At 39.7% G+C, this 17614-nt stretch overlaps 2 protein-coding genes across 3 annotated transcripts in view; both read left to right on the top strand.

Annotated features, from left to right (window-relative positions):
- col4a3 (collagen, type IV, alpha 3) overlaps positions 1-9323 on the top strand; it is a 36137-nt gene extending 26814 nt beyond the window's left edge. Inside the window, exons 41-52 of the mRNA XM_051399585.1 lie at positions 77-124; positions 211-396; positions 1370-1500; positions 2063-2135; positions 2570-2641; positions 3779-3904; positions 4012-4110; positions 4506-4718; positions 5324-5501; positions 5652-5766; positions 5926-6098; positions 6822-9323. Of these exons, the coding sequence (XP_051255545.1) occupies positions 77-124; positions 211-396; positions 1370-1500; positions 2063-2135; positions 2570-2641; positions 3779-3904; positions 4012-4110; positions 4506-4718; positions 5324-5501; positions 5652-5766; positions 5926-6098; positions 6822-6903 (1496 nt within the window). The 3' untranslated portion in view covers positions 6904-9323. The remainder of the gene's footprint in view (positions 1-76; positions 125-210; positions 397-1369; positions 1501-2062; positions 2136-2569; positions 2642-3778; positions 3905-4011; positions 4111-4505; positions 4719-5323; positions 5502-5651; positions 5767-5925; positions 6099-6821) is intronic.
- A 5407-nt stretch (positions 9324-14730) lies between these two features.
- Positions 14731-17369, top strand: sst1.2 (somatostatin 1, tandem duplicate 2). 2 transcript variants are annotated; one of them, XM_051399738.1, is made up of 4 exons: positions 14731-14794; positions 14873-15051; positions 16901-17119; positions 17222-17369. In XM_051399738.1, the coding sequence occupies exons 2-3, from the start codon at positions 14875-14877 to the stop codon at positions 17105-17107; spliced, it is 384 nt and encodes a 127-aa protein (XP_051255698.1). In that variant the 5' UTR covers positions 14731-14794; positions 14873-14874; the 3' UTR covers positions 17108-17119; positions 17222-17369. The 2 variants fall into 2 exon arrangements, with proteins under 2 accessions (XP_051255698.1, XP_051255699.1); XM_051399739.1 differs by having other exon boundaries at positions 14742-14799.
- The last annotated feature ends 245 nt before the right edge of the window (positions 17370-17614 follow it).

Genomic DNA, 17614 nt, shown 5'->3' with positions numbered 1-17614 from the left:
AAGAGACAGTGTATAAAGGTGGTAAAGGTATGGATGTTTCTCTCCCTTCTGATTGGTTGGTTTTTTCTGTCCTCAGCTCCTGGAGTGGGACCTCAGGGCCCAGAGGGGAATAAAGGTGCACCAGGTGAGTACCTGTGTCTGACTATGACTTTATTTTTCTAAAGGAAAAGAAATAAAACACCCACTCTCCACCTCCTCTTGTATCATCAGGGCCTGCTGGGGAGAATGGTCCACCTGGTCCCTGTGGTCCTCCTGGACCTTTTGGTCCTGAAGGAAACCCAGGTTGTCCTGGTCCTCCTGGACCTCCTGGTCCTCCTGGTTGTCCCGGCACAGAGGGAGTCTGCACTGGAGGAGAAAAGGGAGAAAAAGGATTATTTGGAGAAAAAGGACCCAAAGGTGACAAGACACATAAAACAGTCTCACCACAAGGTCAATTAAGTAGCTGTTCTGGAGCTTTTGATCTTGATGCATGTATTTGCAGAGCATTCTTGCTGTTGCATCCTTGGGTTGGCAAACATCAGGACCGATCACAGGACCACATATGGCTCTAGATCAGAAGATCTGTAGGGTAGTGCTTCAAGGAAGAAAGTCAGGGTCTGGTCAGCCACATGAGTCGCCTGGGTGATGGTATCTGATGACATGAGCCTCAGCTGTACATTGACGTTAACATTTAGTTAAAGCACCACTGTGTCTGAGTACAGCCTTACAGAGCTATTAGCATGGCCATTAGTTCTATAATCACGATCAAACGAGTTTCAAATGACGTTTGAATGAATTTGTCAAACTTAACTATAAACACATGGCACAAATGTATGATATCACTCAGGAAAACACTCTTTTGGAAGATTTGAAGACATGCTATCATGGAGCCAAATCGTGTCGCAGACGCGACATCTTAAAACTGTGTTAAAATTTACAGAAGCACACTGCTTCTCAAATGCTTTGGTGTCGCAACTGTCTGCTCAGGACGGCTTTGCTTCCTAGTGTCCTCCATTTTAATAGTAAACAACATTACTTTCTTATGTCACTGATGGGTCAAGATAATATTGGCGCGCCCTCTGCTGGATGCCAAGCATCTACTACTACTACATCTACTACTTCAAATTAATCATGTCAATTTTCAAATTTCAAATAAAAAACGAGAACCCTAATGGCCATCGACACTGAGGTCTCTTTCACAACTCCAGTTTAGTTCAGTTGGCCTGGACCAAGGGTAAAAACTTCCATTGTTACCTTTTATTTCTGGTCTGCCCCCAGCCAACATAAATCAGATAAGACATGTAAAACTGATTTATTAACATATTGTAGCTCTAAATTAAGAAAGAACACAACCGTGAAATGTAACTATGGTGAGTCTGTCTTTCTGCAGGTCCACCAGGCTTTCGGGGTCCTCCTGGTCCTCCAGGTCCTGGTTTTAAAGGAGACAAGGGATTTAAAGGAACATCAGGTGACGCAGGACCATCTGGTTGCCCTGGTGACCCAGGTCCACCAGGCCTGCCGGTCAGTACATCTCACAGTTAAAATGTACTACAGAAATTCAACTGAATCTCTGTGTACTCAGTATCCAGTTGATATTAGACCTTAGATCAGGCGGATCTAATTTTGTAATTTAAACACTGGTGAATCCCAGAAATTGATGAATATGAACACAATTTTCTTTTTAAAACACATAAATATCATCACTAAAAACACATCTATGCATGCTGTGCATATTGTATACAGTATACTGTATATACTCTCATGTCCACCTACCTCATATACATGAAAATGTACATTGTAGTTTATAAGTTTAGTTGTCTTGTTTATTACTATTCTGTGTATGTATTTTTAATTTCCCTCATGGGGGATCAATAAAGGAACATCTTGTCTTATGTACATTGAGAGCAACGTAAAACAATGGAGTCAAATTGCTTGTACATGTACACATACCTGGCCAATAAAAGTGATTCTGATTCTGATTCTGACAAAAATAAGACATATGAGGCCGATTCTTTGAAGTGCTGAAGAGAATGTGTGTCTGATCAAATCATCATAGTACTAATACAGTTGTTGTTGTTGACAGGGTAAAAACGGACCAGGAGGCCCATGTGGACCCAAAGGCCAGATGGGAGAGACTGGTGTCAAGGGACCCGTCGGTAAGAACTCTGCTTAGATAATCGGTATATTGAACAGTATCACAACAAATGGTCTGGTCCTGGTCTCATCTCAGCAAGCTGGTTGGTATTTGCCTGCTAGCTCTTGCCTTTAAGGACGCACCTGAGTTTGAATCTCAAACTGAGTATTTTTTGGTTGTTTCCGGGTGTCTCAAAAGGAGTTTTATTATTATTAAGGAGCTGATTATGTAACACAGTGTGGGGATTAAGGAAGTTTGCTGTATTGTGTTCTTGCCTGTTGTATTGTTGTACTGTTGCAGTTTGAAACTTGAGACAGAACAATGTTTGAATATTTGTTTTCAGGGTCATCTTCAAACAAAGATACAAAGTAAATTTGGTTTTAGATACAAAGTAGGTTTTCAGGTAAACTTAGTGTAAACGTAGATTCCTCTGTGGACTCTTTGTGGGTGTTTCAGGTTTGAAGGGGGAGACTGGACCACCAGGTAACAAGGGCCCACGAGGACTTCAAGGACCACCTGGGAATAGAGGTAACCCAGTGACATCACACAGTGGACAGCAAACTGTTCACAATCAGATGGTTGAGTACTGATACTGCTGTCTGTAGTACTGATACTGCTGTCAGTAGTACTAATACTGCTGTCTGTAGTATTGATACTGCTGTCTGTAGTACTGATACTGCTGTCTGTAGTACTAATACTGCTGCTGTCTGTAGTACTAATACTGCTGTCTGTAGTACTAATACTGCTGCTGTCTGTAGTACTGATACTGCTGTCTGTAGTACTGATACTGCTGTCTGTAGTACTAATACTGCTGCTGTCTGTAGTACTGATACTGCTGTCTGTAGTACTAATACTGCTGCTGTCTGTAGTACTGATACTGCTGTCTGTAGTACTAATACTGCTGTCTGAGTTGTACTGCTGTCTGTAGTACTGATACTGCTGTCTGTAGTACTGATACTGCTGCTGTCAGTAGTACTAATACTGCTGCGGTATTGATACTGCTGTCTGTAGTACTGATACTGCTGTCTGTAGTACTAATACTGCTGCTGTCTGTAGTACTGATACTGCTGTCTGTAGTACTAATACTGCTGCTGTCTGTAGTTATGATACTGCTGTCAGTAGTACTAATACTGCTGCTGTCTGTAGTACTGATACTGCTGTCTGTAGTACTGATACTTGCTGTCTGTAGTACTGATACTGCTGTCTGTAGTACTAATACTGCTGCTGTCTGTAGTACTGATACTGCTGTCAGTAGTACTAATACTGCTGCTGTCTGTAGTACTGATACTGCTGTCTGTAGTACTAATACTGCTGCTGTCTGTAGTACTAATACTGCTGCTGTCTGTAGTACTAATACTGCTGCTGTCTGTAGTACTGATACTGCTGTCAGTAGTACTAATACTGCTGCTGTCTGTAGTACTAATACTGCTGTCTGTAGTACTAATACTGCTGCTGTCTGTAGTACTGATACTGCTGTCTGTAGTACTAAAAATACTAATACTAAATACTAAAAGTAATTTCCCCATGGGGATTATTAAAGTATTTCTGATTCTGATTAATACTGCTGTCTGTAGTACCGATACCACTGTCAGTAGTACTAATACTGCTGTCTGTAGTACTGATACTGCAGGGTACTGTCTCTGTACTGAATACTGTCCCCTGCAGGCCAGAGGGGGAAGGATGTAAGCATACCCGTGATTTTGGAGAAAGGACACATAGGCCCACCTGGAGACCCGGGATTCCCAGGACAAGTAGGAGCCCCAGGGTTAAGAGGTAGACCCGGAGGTCGAGGTGAGTACAAAGTAAATTCGGTTTTAGATATATACAATGTAACTTTAGTTTGAGACACAAATGGAGTGAACAGAGTTTTAGAAGCACTTCTGTGTTTTTGGATGCAGGTCCTAAGGGATACAAAGGGAAGGATGGTAAAAGAGGACTAGGTGGTCGTCCTGGATTGAAAGGGGAACTGGGAGATGAAGGATTACACGGACCAAAAGGTACGAAATCTGTTAGTTTTTAAACAGAACCACATAACTTACACTGGAATAAAGACTGTAAACTAAAGGAGTTAATGGACGATATGGAGACCAGAACCGGTTGCCTCAACAAAGTCCATTAGTTCTTGTTGGGCATTATTCCGCTCATACCACGGCCACTTGCCAAAGAAAAAAGAAAATAAGATAATTTATTTATATTTTGATGTGTTTATTCTGAAGTTTTTCAGAAGCCATGACTAAGTTACCGACTTGGCAACAGGAGATATTTCTAGTTCCCGCTGCTCAGAGAGCTAACGTCACGCTACGAGACAGTGAGCTAACGTTGTGCTATGTGCCAGAGAGCTAACATTATGCTACAAGACAGAGCTAACAATACGTTGACTCTGTGTTGACAGGTATCGCAGGTCCACGAGGTCCGGTTGGGGCTAAAGGTATTCAAGGTCCAACAGGAACCTGCCATGACACACCGAAAGAGGATGGCTTCCTGTTCACCAGACACAGCCAGGAACTTGCAGTCCCACAATGCCCTGCGGGATCCTCTGAGGTGTACAGTGGATACTCGCTGCTGTTCATCAACGGAAACAACCGAGCCCATGGACAGGACCTTGGTAACATAAGGAAATATTCCTGCTGCTGTATTTATACTTTTATGCTTTATTCATTAAAATGACCAGGTGGTAAAAGTTCACGCATTCGTTTCTCAAGTACAGTATACTCTCGGTTTCTCATTTCTCAATGTGTCTGTGCAAAATTAACTGAGGCTTCCCCGAATTTAGTTATTTGACTAAAATATATGCATTTTCACATAAGTTTTGACTATTATCATTACAATATTCATTAAAAAGAAAACAACATTTGGTAGTTTTTCATGTTATACTCAGACATTAATGAGAAAAAATAAAACTAAAGTAAGGAGCTTGTGTGGGAAGTAAAATTAAAAAGCTGTCAAAAAAATAAATACTACAGTAAAGTAGATAACTGAAAAACTAAAAAAGTACAGTTACGAAGTATTTGTACTTCACTTCCCACCTCTGTATAAAACAGCACTTTCAAGATTACTTAAAAGTACCAAAGTTTTTTGTTTTGAGGATAATTATATATTTAAAACATTGGACCTGCATTTTGGAATGAATAAAGCTCAGTGTCATTTGGGCGAAAGTTCCGACGTGAAACATCTGTTTGTCTTTTTCTCTCTCTCTTTCTCTCTCTTCAGGTACATTAGGTAGTTGTTTGCCTCGTTTTACCACCATGCCTTTTCTGTTCTGCAACACCGACAGCACCTGTCGCTACGCCTCACGCAATGACTACTCCTATTGGTTGTCCACCGATACAATACTGTCAAGCAGCATGCCGTTCATCTCCGGGGAGTCGTTGAAGAATTACATCAGCCGGTAACACAGGACCTTGTTCACTGTGGACAACCTGACCCAGCATGGGTTAATTGCACTTGCTAATTGTTTGGATTACATTAGCTAAGATGTGACTCTATATATATGTCGCTTTTATCTTTTAACCATCTTCAAAATGTTCCCATGTTTTAGGTGTACTATATGTGAGGCCAGAGCCAACGTCATCGCCGTCCACAGTCAGACCAGTTCAGTTCCAGACTGTCCTCAGAACTGGGACCCTCTCTGGTCCGGGTACTCCTTCGTGATGGTTAGCTAATACTGCTGGGTCGGATTGAGTCGGGCTGTTCAAAGTCTAAATAATGTCTTATTTCCTACAGTGCATTTGACCAAAGTATGGTCAAGTGGAAACTGATAGTCCCCATAGATTTGACCTTTGACCCTTGCTGTCAATGCTGTTGATCTCTAGGAAACGGGGGTGGGGGCAGAGGGGTCGGGTCAGCCTCTGGCCTCTCCTGGATCCTGTCTGGAAAGGTTCAGGAAGATCCCCTTCATTGAGTGTCACGGCAGAGGAACCTGCAACTACTACACCGACTCCTACAGCTACTGGCTGGCTGCTCTGAACCCCAACGACATGTTCAGGTACAGTACAGCTTTACGGATGCTCAAGAACTCAGTACCTTCGGGTATGCAACACTTTTATTAGCACGTTGACGTACGCTAAGCTGCCCTCCATAAATATGTATTCTCTAAGTAATGTTCATGACTTAAATAAATCCTGTCTTCCTCCTGACTAAATCTAATTTATTACATTAAATCTGTATTTCTGATTGTTTCATGTGTGTAAAGTTGAAATAGCTTTCAAATATTAAGATGGCTTGACACATTCATTTTAATTGTAAAGTTTGAAAGAAATTCACTGTCTAGCTTACTAGCACTAGCACAGTAATATGTGAACTATTATCACTATCTGCTCCAATGAGCTCAGCTAATAATCTACAGATGGAGTCAGTCAGAGTTCCCAGTGGAGAACATGAAGATTCCCTTTCTTCTAATTCCCACATTGTCCTAAAATTGTCCAGAATTCAGGATTTACTGACACTGAAGCTGCAGTAACTGCAGCTGAAGCTCAGAGACAGCGAGGGAGAGCGCAGTGACTGCACTTACTGCAGTTTGGTTTTTGGTTGGATTTTGTAGTTACTGCAGTTTACAATCGATAGAGCGAGACTGAACTAGAGCAGTATACAACAGCTCCATAACTAACTAAATCAGTTTGGATTGAGAGGACATGAGGGAGAGAAAAATACTAAACAAGTTTTATTTAATAAACTCACCTGATGATGATCTCTCTCTCTCGTCCTGCAGTAAGCCGAAGCCTCAGACCGATACCGGAGTGTTTCCCGGCAGTCTGATCAGCCGCTGTCGAGTCTGTATGAAGAAACTGTAAACACTGAATACTGATACTGCTGATAGTACTACTGTAAATACTACTGCTGCTAACACTACTGATATCCCTACTACTGATAATGGTGCTACTTCTGCTCCTGTGTACTTACACCAGCAGTGAAGGTTAAGAGAGATTATTTTATGCTAATGAGCAGTGATGTGTCGCAGTATCGACCAATACAAAGACCTATAAAAGGTCTCGTCACTTCAGCTCCTGTAAATTGTCTGAATTTACTTTAATGTTGAATTTTTGCTGATTACAAACACATTTCAACTTCATAATAAATATATTAGCAAAGAGAAAATCCTAATTTCTGACTAGCTGGCACCTCTGATCAACAGTTTGATCACTGATCAATAAGATACCTTTTATCTCTTCCTGTATTTCTTGCATCAGAAAGCTTAAGAGTTTTGTTGCAATCACTACTTCAACTATTACTACTATTACGTACTAATACTAATAAAGGTAACAACGCCTCAGTGTCAAAACTACTTTTACTGCTACCTATGTTAAAGTACCAAAAGTACTAGCAGTAAAATGTTACGAGTATCCAGTAGAAGTACACATTCTGCTGATGTGTTCCTATTAGAGAAAAAAGTACTTCATAAGAGATCAGATTAAACTGCAACCAGCGTCTGATATAATGAGTATGTTTATACTTTAAAGTACCTCAAAGTAACAAATACATGTACTGCAGTAAGAAGTAAAGTGGAAGTACTCATCTGACAAAACTGTACTTCTACTGATAACCATTAGTTTACTACTTACTAGCAGTGTTGGGCAAGTTACTTTTAAAAAGTAATTAGTTACAGTTACTAGTTACTTCTTCCAAAAAGTAACTAAATTAGTTACTCAGTTACAAATTCTAAAAGCAACTAGTTACTTCAGAAAGTAACTATTGCGTTACCTTCAAGTACATTTTTAAATGCTCAGATGTGACCCCACCTCCACCCCTCTTTAACGGATCTTAAAATACATGTGCATGTTCAATTATTTATGATAAATCTGAATAATATAATGAAATGGACACTTAATACAATCCATTATTAACAGAAACAATGTACACAAATTTAAACTATTTTAATGTAGCTGTGGGACAAAGTGAGACTAGCCTCCAATCAAATGCCATGTATGTAGATATTATGTTTATATAGTGGATCGATACAAATAACACAATAGATGTTTTGGAACTTTTGATATTTATTGCCCCTCAACAGGCCACAACTGGGCAAAATTAAATTATGCTTGTTAAGCACTATACCAAAAATAAATAACAAATACATACACTCTTTGTAGTGCAAATAAAACCAAAAAAAGCTTCAGACAATTGGTAGATATACTGTACAATGTACAATGTATACCAAAACTAAGGAATCCAAATATAAACAAGTAATACATAAGAAAGAAAAAATACATCTCCATAAAAATAAATCTCTTTCTCTGGCCATTGACAATCTCACTTCAGGAGGCATTTTTGGCAGTAACGGTAACGGCGTTATTAAAATGGGAAGAGTAATCAATTAGATTACTCGTTAGTGAAAAAAGTAACGCTGTAGTAACGCCGTTATTTATAATGCCGTTATTCCCATGACCGCTTACTAGTAGTACTCACTCCTACAGAAGCAGTGCAAGAAGCAGGATTACTATTAACACTAGTAAAATAGTAATTCTTAAACTTCTTTTTTAGGAGCAAAAAGACGTAAGTATCAATCTGAGTACTATAATAGTAACCGTAAAATGATTAACTCCAGTACTTTGTGCAAAACTACTACTACTACAGCACTGTGGTACTTGGTGAACAATACTTAATACGTGCAAGTGTTTTTCTCCAGTTGATATTTGACAACCTCTAAGTACTACTGCTACTTCTACTGCTGGTACCACCATTACTACTACTGCTTTTACTACTGTGAGTACTTCTGCTACCATTATATACAAATCTACTACTGCTCCCACTACTGTCACTAATATGACTAATACTACTACGACTACGACTGGAGCTGCAGTACCAGCCTCAACCTGAAGGGGGCGCAGCTGAAACACCATAGAAGAAGGAGCCGCAGTTCCTCAAACAGACACCATATGGAGTTCCAAAACTTGAAATGAATGAGAAAAAAACCTAAATATTTTATTTTCTGCACAGCAACAACCCCGATTGGAGGACTCTTGCAGCAATGCATTGTGGGAATTGTAGTTGTCTTCTGACACAGAACAAATGTCTTTATATTCTTATTAAACATTGATATTAAACAGTATAGATGTGTTTACAGTCTGACCACATTCTCTTTAAATCCTCTTGATGTTGTACATAATCTCATCCTGTAATTGTTAAAGCCGCTGATATATTGTGATAAATTGGGATAACATTTTGTTTTGTGAATATGATTATTATGAATTTAATAAAAGGTTGTTTTACATAAGTCCGTTCAAGTGGTATCTTGTTCTAAAACGTAAAAAAACGTTTAAATCTAGTACAGGTTGAACAGGTTGATTTAAACAACAAGGAGTTTTTAACTGACTTTGAAACAGTCTCTATGTGACCTACAGACACAAACAAGACCATCATTGAGAAGATGGGCTGTTGCTAGGGTTGGAAAGATTTACAGATACAAGTCAGAAATTGGTTTTAACTTTATAGATGTGACTACATCGGTTCTTGGACCCTGGATGGATCTAAATGTACCACAAACCGGTCAATAGTCCGAAGTTATGAATCTGTTGGCTGAAGCTTAACACTTACCTGGTGACACCAATGCAGGCGGCAAGGAGTCTGTGGATGCTAATACAGCTAGCAGAAGCAAGAACACTTTAACTTAGCTGATTATAAATTGGGGGCTCCACCAGGATACATTTATTTCTGAAATGATTACCCTTTCCTTCCAGGTTCCTCCCCCAGGTTTCTCCCCCTGTTTACACTAATAGCACTGTTAGCTCTCTTTATGCTAAATGCAATGTTTGCCAGCTGTGTAGTTGACTGCTTGTTTTTTCAGCACACTAACATGCTGTTTTCTTTGGAATTATATATTTCTATTGTTGTCTTAACTTAATTTTGAATTTATATGTTGCTGCATTTTGGCTTTGTAGGACAGAATACAAACAGAGAATAAAGAATCTAATAAGATTAATCTGTATTTGGCTGCAGGACATTCTGAGCTGTACTGTAATGATAATAATAATATGTTGTAATATTAGAAGAGTAATAAAGCTCTGTATAAATCCTCTGACTGATGTTCCCAAAATTAAATATTTAAAGTTCTTTCCATTTTCCAGTAACTGTTCAACTGTTTGTGACTCAGAGTGAAAACAAAAACTGTACGCATCACAGGGAGGAACTGTGACATCATCACTTTCCCATCATTCCTGTGTGTGTGTGTGTGTGTGTGTGCATGTGTGTTCATGCCCCAGGTTTCTTAGCAGCGAGCGCTCACCGTTAATGTGTTACCACGGCAACCAGACGCCACTAATGTGTTTATCAGCATCTGAAGAAAGCGATGAAGATGGAGATGAAGATGACGTCCCGTCCTTCCTGCTAGATGTTCAGATTAACCATTAAAAGTCTCGCTCACTGTCCTTCCTGTGCTACACTGTGTGCTTTCACAGAATATAGTTCACGTAATTGAATGAATATTAAAGACATATTTGGGTAGAGAAGATATGAGCCGACAGCTGACCTTAGTTATCCTGTCAGGTTCCTCTTGCAGAGGTCAGAGGGCGGAGGTCAGGTAGAGGGAACAATACAGAGTGCTGCAGTGTCTGAGGAGATAATCCATTACAGAGGCAGAGAGAGGGTGTTTGTGTGCTGATCTGTGGACGGACAGATGGACAGAGGCTTTTATTAGAGTATAAATAGAGATTGATAAATGTGCTGTTCAGACACCAGAGGGCGATGTTTCTCAGGCGGAGGTTGAATATCAGGTTTACACAGACTGAACTGTGATCACTTTTCATTTATTTAACACAATATGCATTAAATGACCTTGTTTTCAACATCCATGAACTGTTTTCTAGCTGAAACTCAACCACCAAACCTCTGTGTATTTATAGTTTATTTTACATGTTTATACACTGTTTACAACATTTATCTTATCATTATTATCTGTACCTTATTATCAAAACCAAACAAAATGACTGTAAATTATATACATTCTGTTATATTCATATCGGAAAAGTAATGTTCAAAATATCACCAACCAGAGCTCCTACATTACCAGGTAATGCTTGTAGATATAGTAGGCATATGTATGTACAGTGTTGGGCAGTAACTCATTGCTAGTAATAATATTACTTTCTCCAGTAACTAGTAGTGTAACTAAAGCTTGTTGCAGCTGTGAGGACTTAATGAGCAGTCAGTGACGTGTGGAAGATCTGGGTGTTCCTAAAAGTTCAACAAACCTGAAATATGAAAACGGGAAACAGTTTGTAGTTTTGGTGGATGGCATCATGGTTTGTGATGTTAAGTTAATAGACCAGTTTTGTTTGTTTTACTAACCTTTATATTCAGTTTTCTGTGTAAAATAAATGATCTTTAAGTTTGTAATTTTTACCTTATATTGTGTTTAAAAGGATCCAACCTGGTATCATTCCCAACTCGTCAAATACAGCCACTCAGTCGGTGTCTGCGCTCACACTAGGACACAGTAGTTATCCTCTGACATCATTTCTGTACGCGTCCATCTGCTGTAATGTTTGGATGTGCTGTCAGGTGACGTAGTATAAAAAGCAAATATGGAGGTGTCGGTGGGTGGCTCAAACAAACAGACTGTTTGTGTCTGTGTGAAACCAAATGTTGTTGACAACAGAAAGAGAATATCTGTCCTTGTTAATGCCTCTTCGTTTAATTTTTCATAACAATGTCAAAACATACTGATCTGACTCGTCTTTGGAGTCTGTAGGAGGGAATGTGTGACGCAAAACAACTATTCAAACAAACAGTTTTGGGTATTTTACTGGTTTCCAACAGAAATTAGTTAGTTAATTCAAAACCAGTCAATGAAGCAAATGTTTAGAATTAGTGAAGTTTGAAGATCCCACATGAGCTGCACAGTAAAAAAATATATTTTCAGACCGAATATGCAAAGAATTGAGTTGCTCATTAACCCTGCCAAGAACAAAGAGACACCAAACAGTCAAGTTAATTTTATTCAAGTTTGATCTGTGTCAGATACTGTAGCATCACTGTCACGCAGAGACATGTGACACAAATATGAAAACAATATGAATCCGAGCCGGAATATGAATCCGAGCTGGAATACGACGGCAGGTTGCAGCCGATCACCTCATCAGTGGTCGGTCTGGTCTTGTCCCCGGCGGTGATGGAGGAGGTGACTATCACTGACAACAACTCCTATGACCCCACGCTACTTCACAGCATCATCAAACTTCCTGTTTCGACATGTTTCTTGATTGAAGGTTTAGAAGATTATGGAGTCTGGTTCTAATCTAATATCCTTATTATTGAAGAGATAGCTGTTTATTTTTGATAGATCAATAAGTACACAACTCCATTGGAGTAAAAGTTAGAGACACCCACTCAAATATTAGTCCAAAACAAGTGAAATATAACTCCAGTCGATCTACTAGAGTACTCACCTTTAAAAATACATAAAAGTATATTCTTTTAGTTTTCTTTTCAAAAGCAAATGTTTTATACTTTAAACACTTGAGACACTGAATACATGTATTTTAAAAAAACTACAGGCGTAGGTTTCAAACTTGTAAATCTGTACATGGACACAAACAGAAAGAAAAACCTGACCACAGACTTCAGATATCTACATCCTGGTTCTGGGACTGGGGGGTGGATATTGATCCATCTGGAGATGCTGCAGCAGTAAAGTGTAAAAGCCATCAGGCATCAACACAGTCTTTGTTTTTACAACCTCCAAAACCAGTCCTGGACTTAAGCTACTTCACGCTTAAGTCCACAAACCCTGGAAAAGCGATCAACCATAGAAGAGAAAACCCGTCAGCTGAAGTCACGCAAAGCAGTTTTGGGGTCTATTACTGGTCTACTTTAGACCATTTCCCACAATGTCTGTGAGTTGGCTTCTTATTTTTCCCTTTTTGTCCATGTTGGGAGATCCAGCTGTCTCAAAAATTTAGTTTTCCAAGGTACCTGAGAGAAAGTGGGCCTCCGTTGTTGTGTCTGTATTTTCATTAATACCAGCTGCTATAGAGTCTCAGACTGTCCCACGCATGGTCTCACGAGTCTCAATACAAAACACAAAGAAAATAAAACGGTCAAAATGGATGACGCGGTTGGTTTCCCCCCCTTTTCTATATTGTTTTATTGTTGCCACAATACGACAACTAAAATCCAACAACCATTGCTCCAAAACTGCTTCTCAGGTTGGACGGAGAGTTTGTGAAGGCAGTAATGAAGTTTGTGTGCAGCAAACATTTAAAATTTAGAGTCATTTCAGAAGTCTCAAACGCTTTCTTTGTAAGATCCCCAATAGCTGTGCCCTGAAGCAAAGTCAGTCCTCCAGGGGTCCACATTTAAAAACGTACATTAAACATTACGATCAACACGACGCAAATTAGTAAAACTTAAACTATTTTTTTAAAGATTTTTCCTTATTCAAGAATAAAAACTACAAATTCCATATTCATAGCGTCCTACAAATATGACATTCCAAGGTGTTTGCTTTCTGAAATGTTGTGTTAATTTAATTTTTATTGCTCTATTGTGGATTAAATTGGACATTGATGTTTGCCTCAGGGAGCGAAAGCTGACCTTCTGTTGCCTGTCTGGTGGCAAATGTATGTGACTGTAAATAGCTTTTTAATTGACTGCACTGATATGATGAATATGATGATCCGTCAGTACCAGCACTCAGTTCAACGCAGCCACTCTTGTAACGAGTAACAGGAACCTTGTACTTCCTCCTACGTACTGTAGCAGAAAGTACAGACACTTAAAACACGTACTTCAGTTAATGTTCTTCCCTCAACCCTGAGGAGGTATTTTATCATCACTGAAGAGGCATTTGTTTGTCATTATTAGCACATATTTTTTATGTTTTTGGGAACTCGTTCAGGCTTATTCTCGATCTTTTTTAAATACACAATTGTCACATCAGAAACCTTTCAACATACTCAACAAATGAAACACATTTTTATTATTGGATTGTATTTTTAATTTTTACTCCACTCTTATCTTATCGTTTTTCAAGAAGCACTTTGAACTAAACTTTATGGAAGCTGCTCCCAAAATAAAGTTTGATCCACTGAGAATTCTACAACCACTGATCCCAAAACTGGCATTAAAATGAATTGAGTTTGGTGTAAACAAGTTTTACTGAAGATTCATAAAAACTTTCAGTATTTTGACATTGTGTTACTACAAGTGCTGGGGTATCCCTGATGTCGCATCCACTCTGTCTCTCCTTAGCAGAACATTTTAAACTAATAAAGTGTTTGCAGCATTGAAGTGAAGCAGTCGTGTTTGTTCTCTAAATGTTGAGTGGGCGACTCTCTGCTGCTGCCTCTTTGTTTAATGGAGATATCAGCAAGTGCTAATGAAGTCTGCTAATCCTCTGAATGCTCCGTTAATTCCTTTCCTCTCAGGCCGGACATTCTGCCGTTGTGTTTGTTGTAGATGAGCGCCGGCGGCTGCTGAACGCGTCTGCTGCTGATAGTTTTATTGTTTTATTGTTCAGACTCATTTAAAGTCAATAAGGACTAATGGACGTTTGTTTAACTTGAATGTCAGCGTTCCTTCATCACCGCGCAGCCCGCCAGCTGTCAATCAAACACACCGCGTCATGTGAGTCGCAGGAGGAGGGGCGTCGGGCTTTAAAAGGGCAGCATGCAGAGGACCAAGACCAGAGACAAGCCCCGAACCAGAACCAGGACGAGGACCAGCAGAAGATAACCAGACCAGCAGACAGTAAGGTCTTTATCTCTCTGTTTTCTCTGTTTGATTTCCATCCTCAGGTACCTCACTGTACACGCTCTTCTTCTCCAGGTATGCAGTGCGTTCGTTGTCCCGCCATTGTGGCCCTCGTGGCGTTGGTTCTGTGCGGTCCAGGTGTTTCCTCTCAACTTGACAGAGACCAGGAGCAGTATCAGAACCAGGACCTGGACCTGGAGCTGCGTCACCACCGACTGCTGCAACGAGCACGCAGCGCCGGACTCCTGTCACAGGTGAGGCAGCCGACAACCAATCAGAACGCTACTGAAGAAAGGACATTATAGCCAGATTTTGGAGTCTTTATCACGGTGCTACAAAACCCCAAAATATTCTCAGAAATTTCTGTTAATGTTTGAGTTCTGACTTTCAGTTAGTGTTGACTTGGAGGTGCTTTAAATTAAAGTTTTAATTGTAAATTAAAGTGCATGTCTGAGGTTTAAACCAAACTATTACTTTGAAGAAGCCTTGTTGGTTACATTTGACAATTAAAGGATAATGCTATATGCTAAAACGGTATCACAAGTAAAAGAAAGCTCATACAGTCAGGAAACTGACTGCTAATGTCAGTTACATAGAAAAATCTGTCAAAAGATTCTTAACACTAGCTAACATTAGCGAACTTTAGCCACCCTAAGCTAAAGGACGGCAGCTATCAGAACAAGTGAGGCTACAGGAGCATTCATTTGAAAAAGGGTCTTTTAAATTGTTTGAATTTTACTTTTCATTTGTAAGATTAAGAGTATGTTTTCTTCCTCAGGGTTCGATTCTGGGTCCCCTCAGTATAAACCTGTTATACAGTTGAGCTCTTATTTTGGTAGTTGTGTTTACACCGTAGGCCTGATGACAGAAAGTGTCCAAAGTTTTAATTGTCTTTAACGTGATCCGTAGCTGCTAGTTAGCTTAACTGTAAACAGTTAGTTTTCTTTTCCACATCAGTGGTTCAGATGACGATGATGATGTTTGTTAGACAGTAAAGTGCTTCTCTGTCTCTACTATAACACCATGGGAACACTACAACCTAAATAACAATTGTAAAATTACGGATCAGTGAAGTTTTAATGGACTCATATAGAGAGGAACCAGAATCACACCCTGAGGTACTCCATCACCAAACTGAGCTGAGAATGATTTGACTAATACATGATTGTTGTATTTATTTGGTCTTTAATATGAGTTTTTGCATCAAGTTTTTCTCCTGGCATTATGTGTGATTGGTGATTATTGTTTATAGCTGACTTTTATTCCAAAACTCTTCATATGACATACGACAAAAAAAAAAAAAAAAAAACAACATACAGACAAAACAAAAACAACAACAACAAAACCGTTAATATCAAGATTAATAAGCTTTCCTGTGTAATTAACATTCTACTGTTGTAGCTGCTTATCGAGGAGCTGACTTGAAATATTTTATATACTGTTCAGTATTTTCGGAGTATTTTCATTTACGCACAAAACATGACAAACTTGATGCATTCTTGTCATGTTTTTTTATACGTCAATCATTTGTTTGATTGGTAAAGCTGTCAGAGGAAGAGTGGTAATAAGGAGAATATTTCACCCTGATTGTAGTGCAGTAAAGTATAAATCTGCATGTGGAGGTTGAGGGAGCAGATTAGTGAGAATGACAGCTTGTTGTTTCAGCTTGATTTAGTGCTAAATGTTTCTATGGACGTCCTGCTGGGAGACACTGCAGGTCGTGGACATACATGACTGGAGGGTATATGTTCCTATAAAAAGAGAAAACTAATGTTCCACCAACACTGCAGATGTGTGAGGGTTTTGAACATGTTTAGTCTAGGACTAGATTAAAATAAGTCATAAAGCCAAAATATGTCTTTTGACAGACTCTCTGAGGTAAATCGGTCATCTGATGATCAACAAGATCATGTGATACAGTAAAGAGCTCCAGAACAGCCAGTTGAGACAGTCCATCAACCATCTTTTCTGACATTGCCTGAACTGTTTTTCTAAACTTTCCATGAGCCGATACACCAGACTTCACCATCCTGGGAAAAAAGATGGCGATTAATAAAATTATACATATTTCTGATAGTTAAAAAAAGTGTTGTTGTTTTCCAGGACTGGAGTAAACGTGCAGTGGAAGACCTGCTGGCTCAGATGTCTCTGCCAGAGGCCGAAGCCCAGCGGGAAGCTGAGGTTGTTTCCATGGCAACAGGAGGAAGGCTGAACCTGGAGCGGTCCGTCGAGGCCCCCAACAACCTGCCCCCCCGCGAACGCAAAGCCGGCTGCAAGAACTTCTACTGGAAGGGCTTCACTTCCTGCTAAAGCCCCACCCAGGTACCTGAAACTGTTTAAGCCCCGCCCAGGTACCTGAATCTGTTTAAGCCCCACCCAGATACCTGCAGTGTGTATCATCTGTGCCTTTTGTTTTCTTCCCAGCTGAGGCCACGCCTTCACCGGACCAACCGACCAATCCCACATAACCGGCTTTCACCTGAGCGACTGGACGGACCAATCAGCAGCTGCCTGGCTGCAATGTTCCAGAATAATTAATGTAATTATGAATTAAAGACAGAAATCAGTCAAATGTTTGACTCCGCCTCCCATCTGTCCAGAGCGTGAATCGCGCAACCAGGTATTGATCAGATTAGAGATTTTAGCATATATTTAACATATATCGATCATATACATGAATTAATCTATTAGTTGATCAGTTCAGCAGATCTTTTCTGTCCACATGAAAATAATTATAATATATAATTATATCAATTGTAAAACTATTAAACTAACTGTATCAAAAAAGGGGTTGGCCTGCAGTGCCTCCTGCTGTTG

This window comes from Dicentrarchus labrax, unplaced genomic scaffold, assembly GCF_905237075.1.
Source record: "Dicentrarchus labrax unplaced genomic scaffold, dlabrax2021, whole genome shotgun sequence".
NCBI lineage: Eukaryota > Metazoa > Chordata > Actinopteri > Moronidae > Dicentrarchus > Dicentrarchus labrax.
Note: the sequence above shows the minus strand (reverse complement) of the source record. Positions and strands in the feature narration are given on the sequence as shown.

Bases quoted from the DNA above. Each gene is read 5' to 3' on its own strand.
- sst1.2 (XM_051399738.1), top strand. From the start codon at position 14,875: ATGCAGTGCGTTCGTTGTCCCGCCATTGTGGCCCTCGTGGCGTTGGTT. The intron at 15,052-16,900 runs GTGAGGCAGCCG...GTTGTTTTCCAG, and splicing joins GCGCCGGACTCCTGTCACAG to GACTGGAGTAAACGTGCAGT.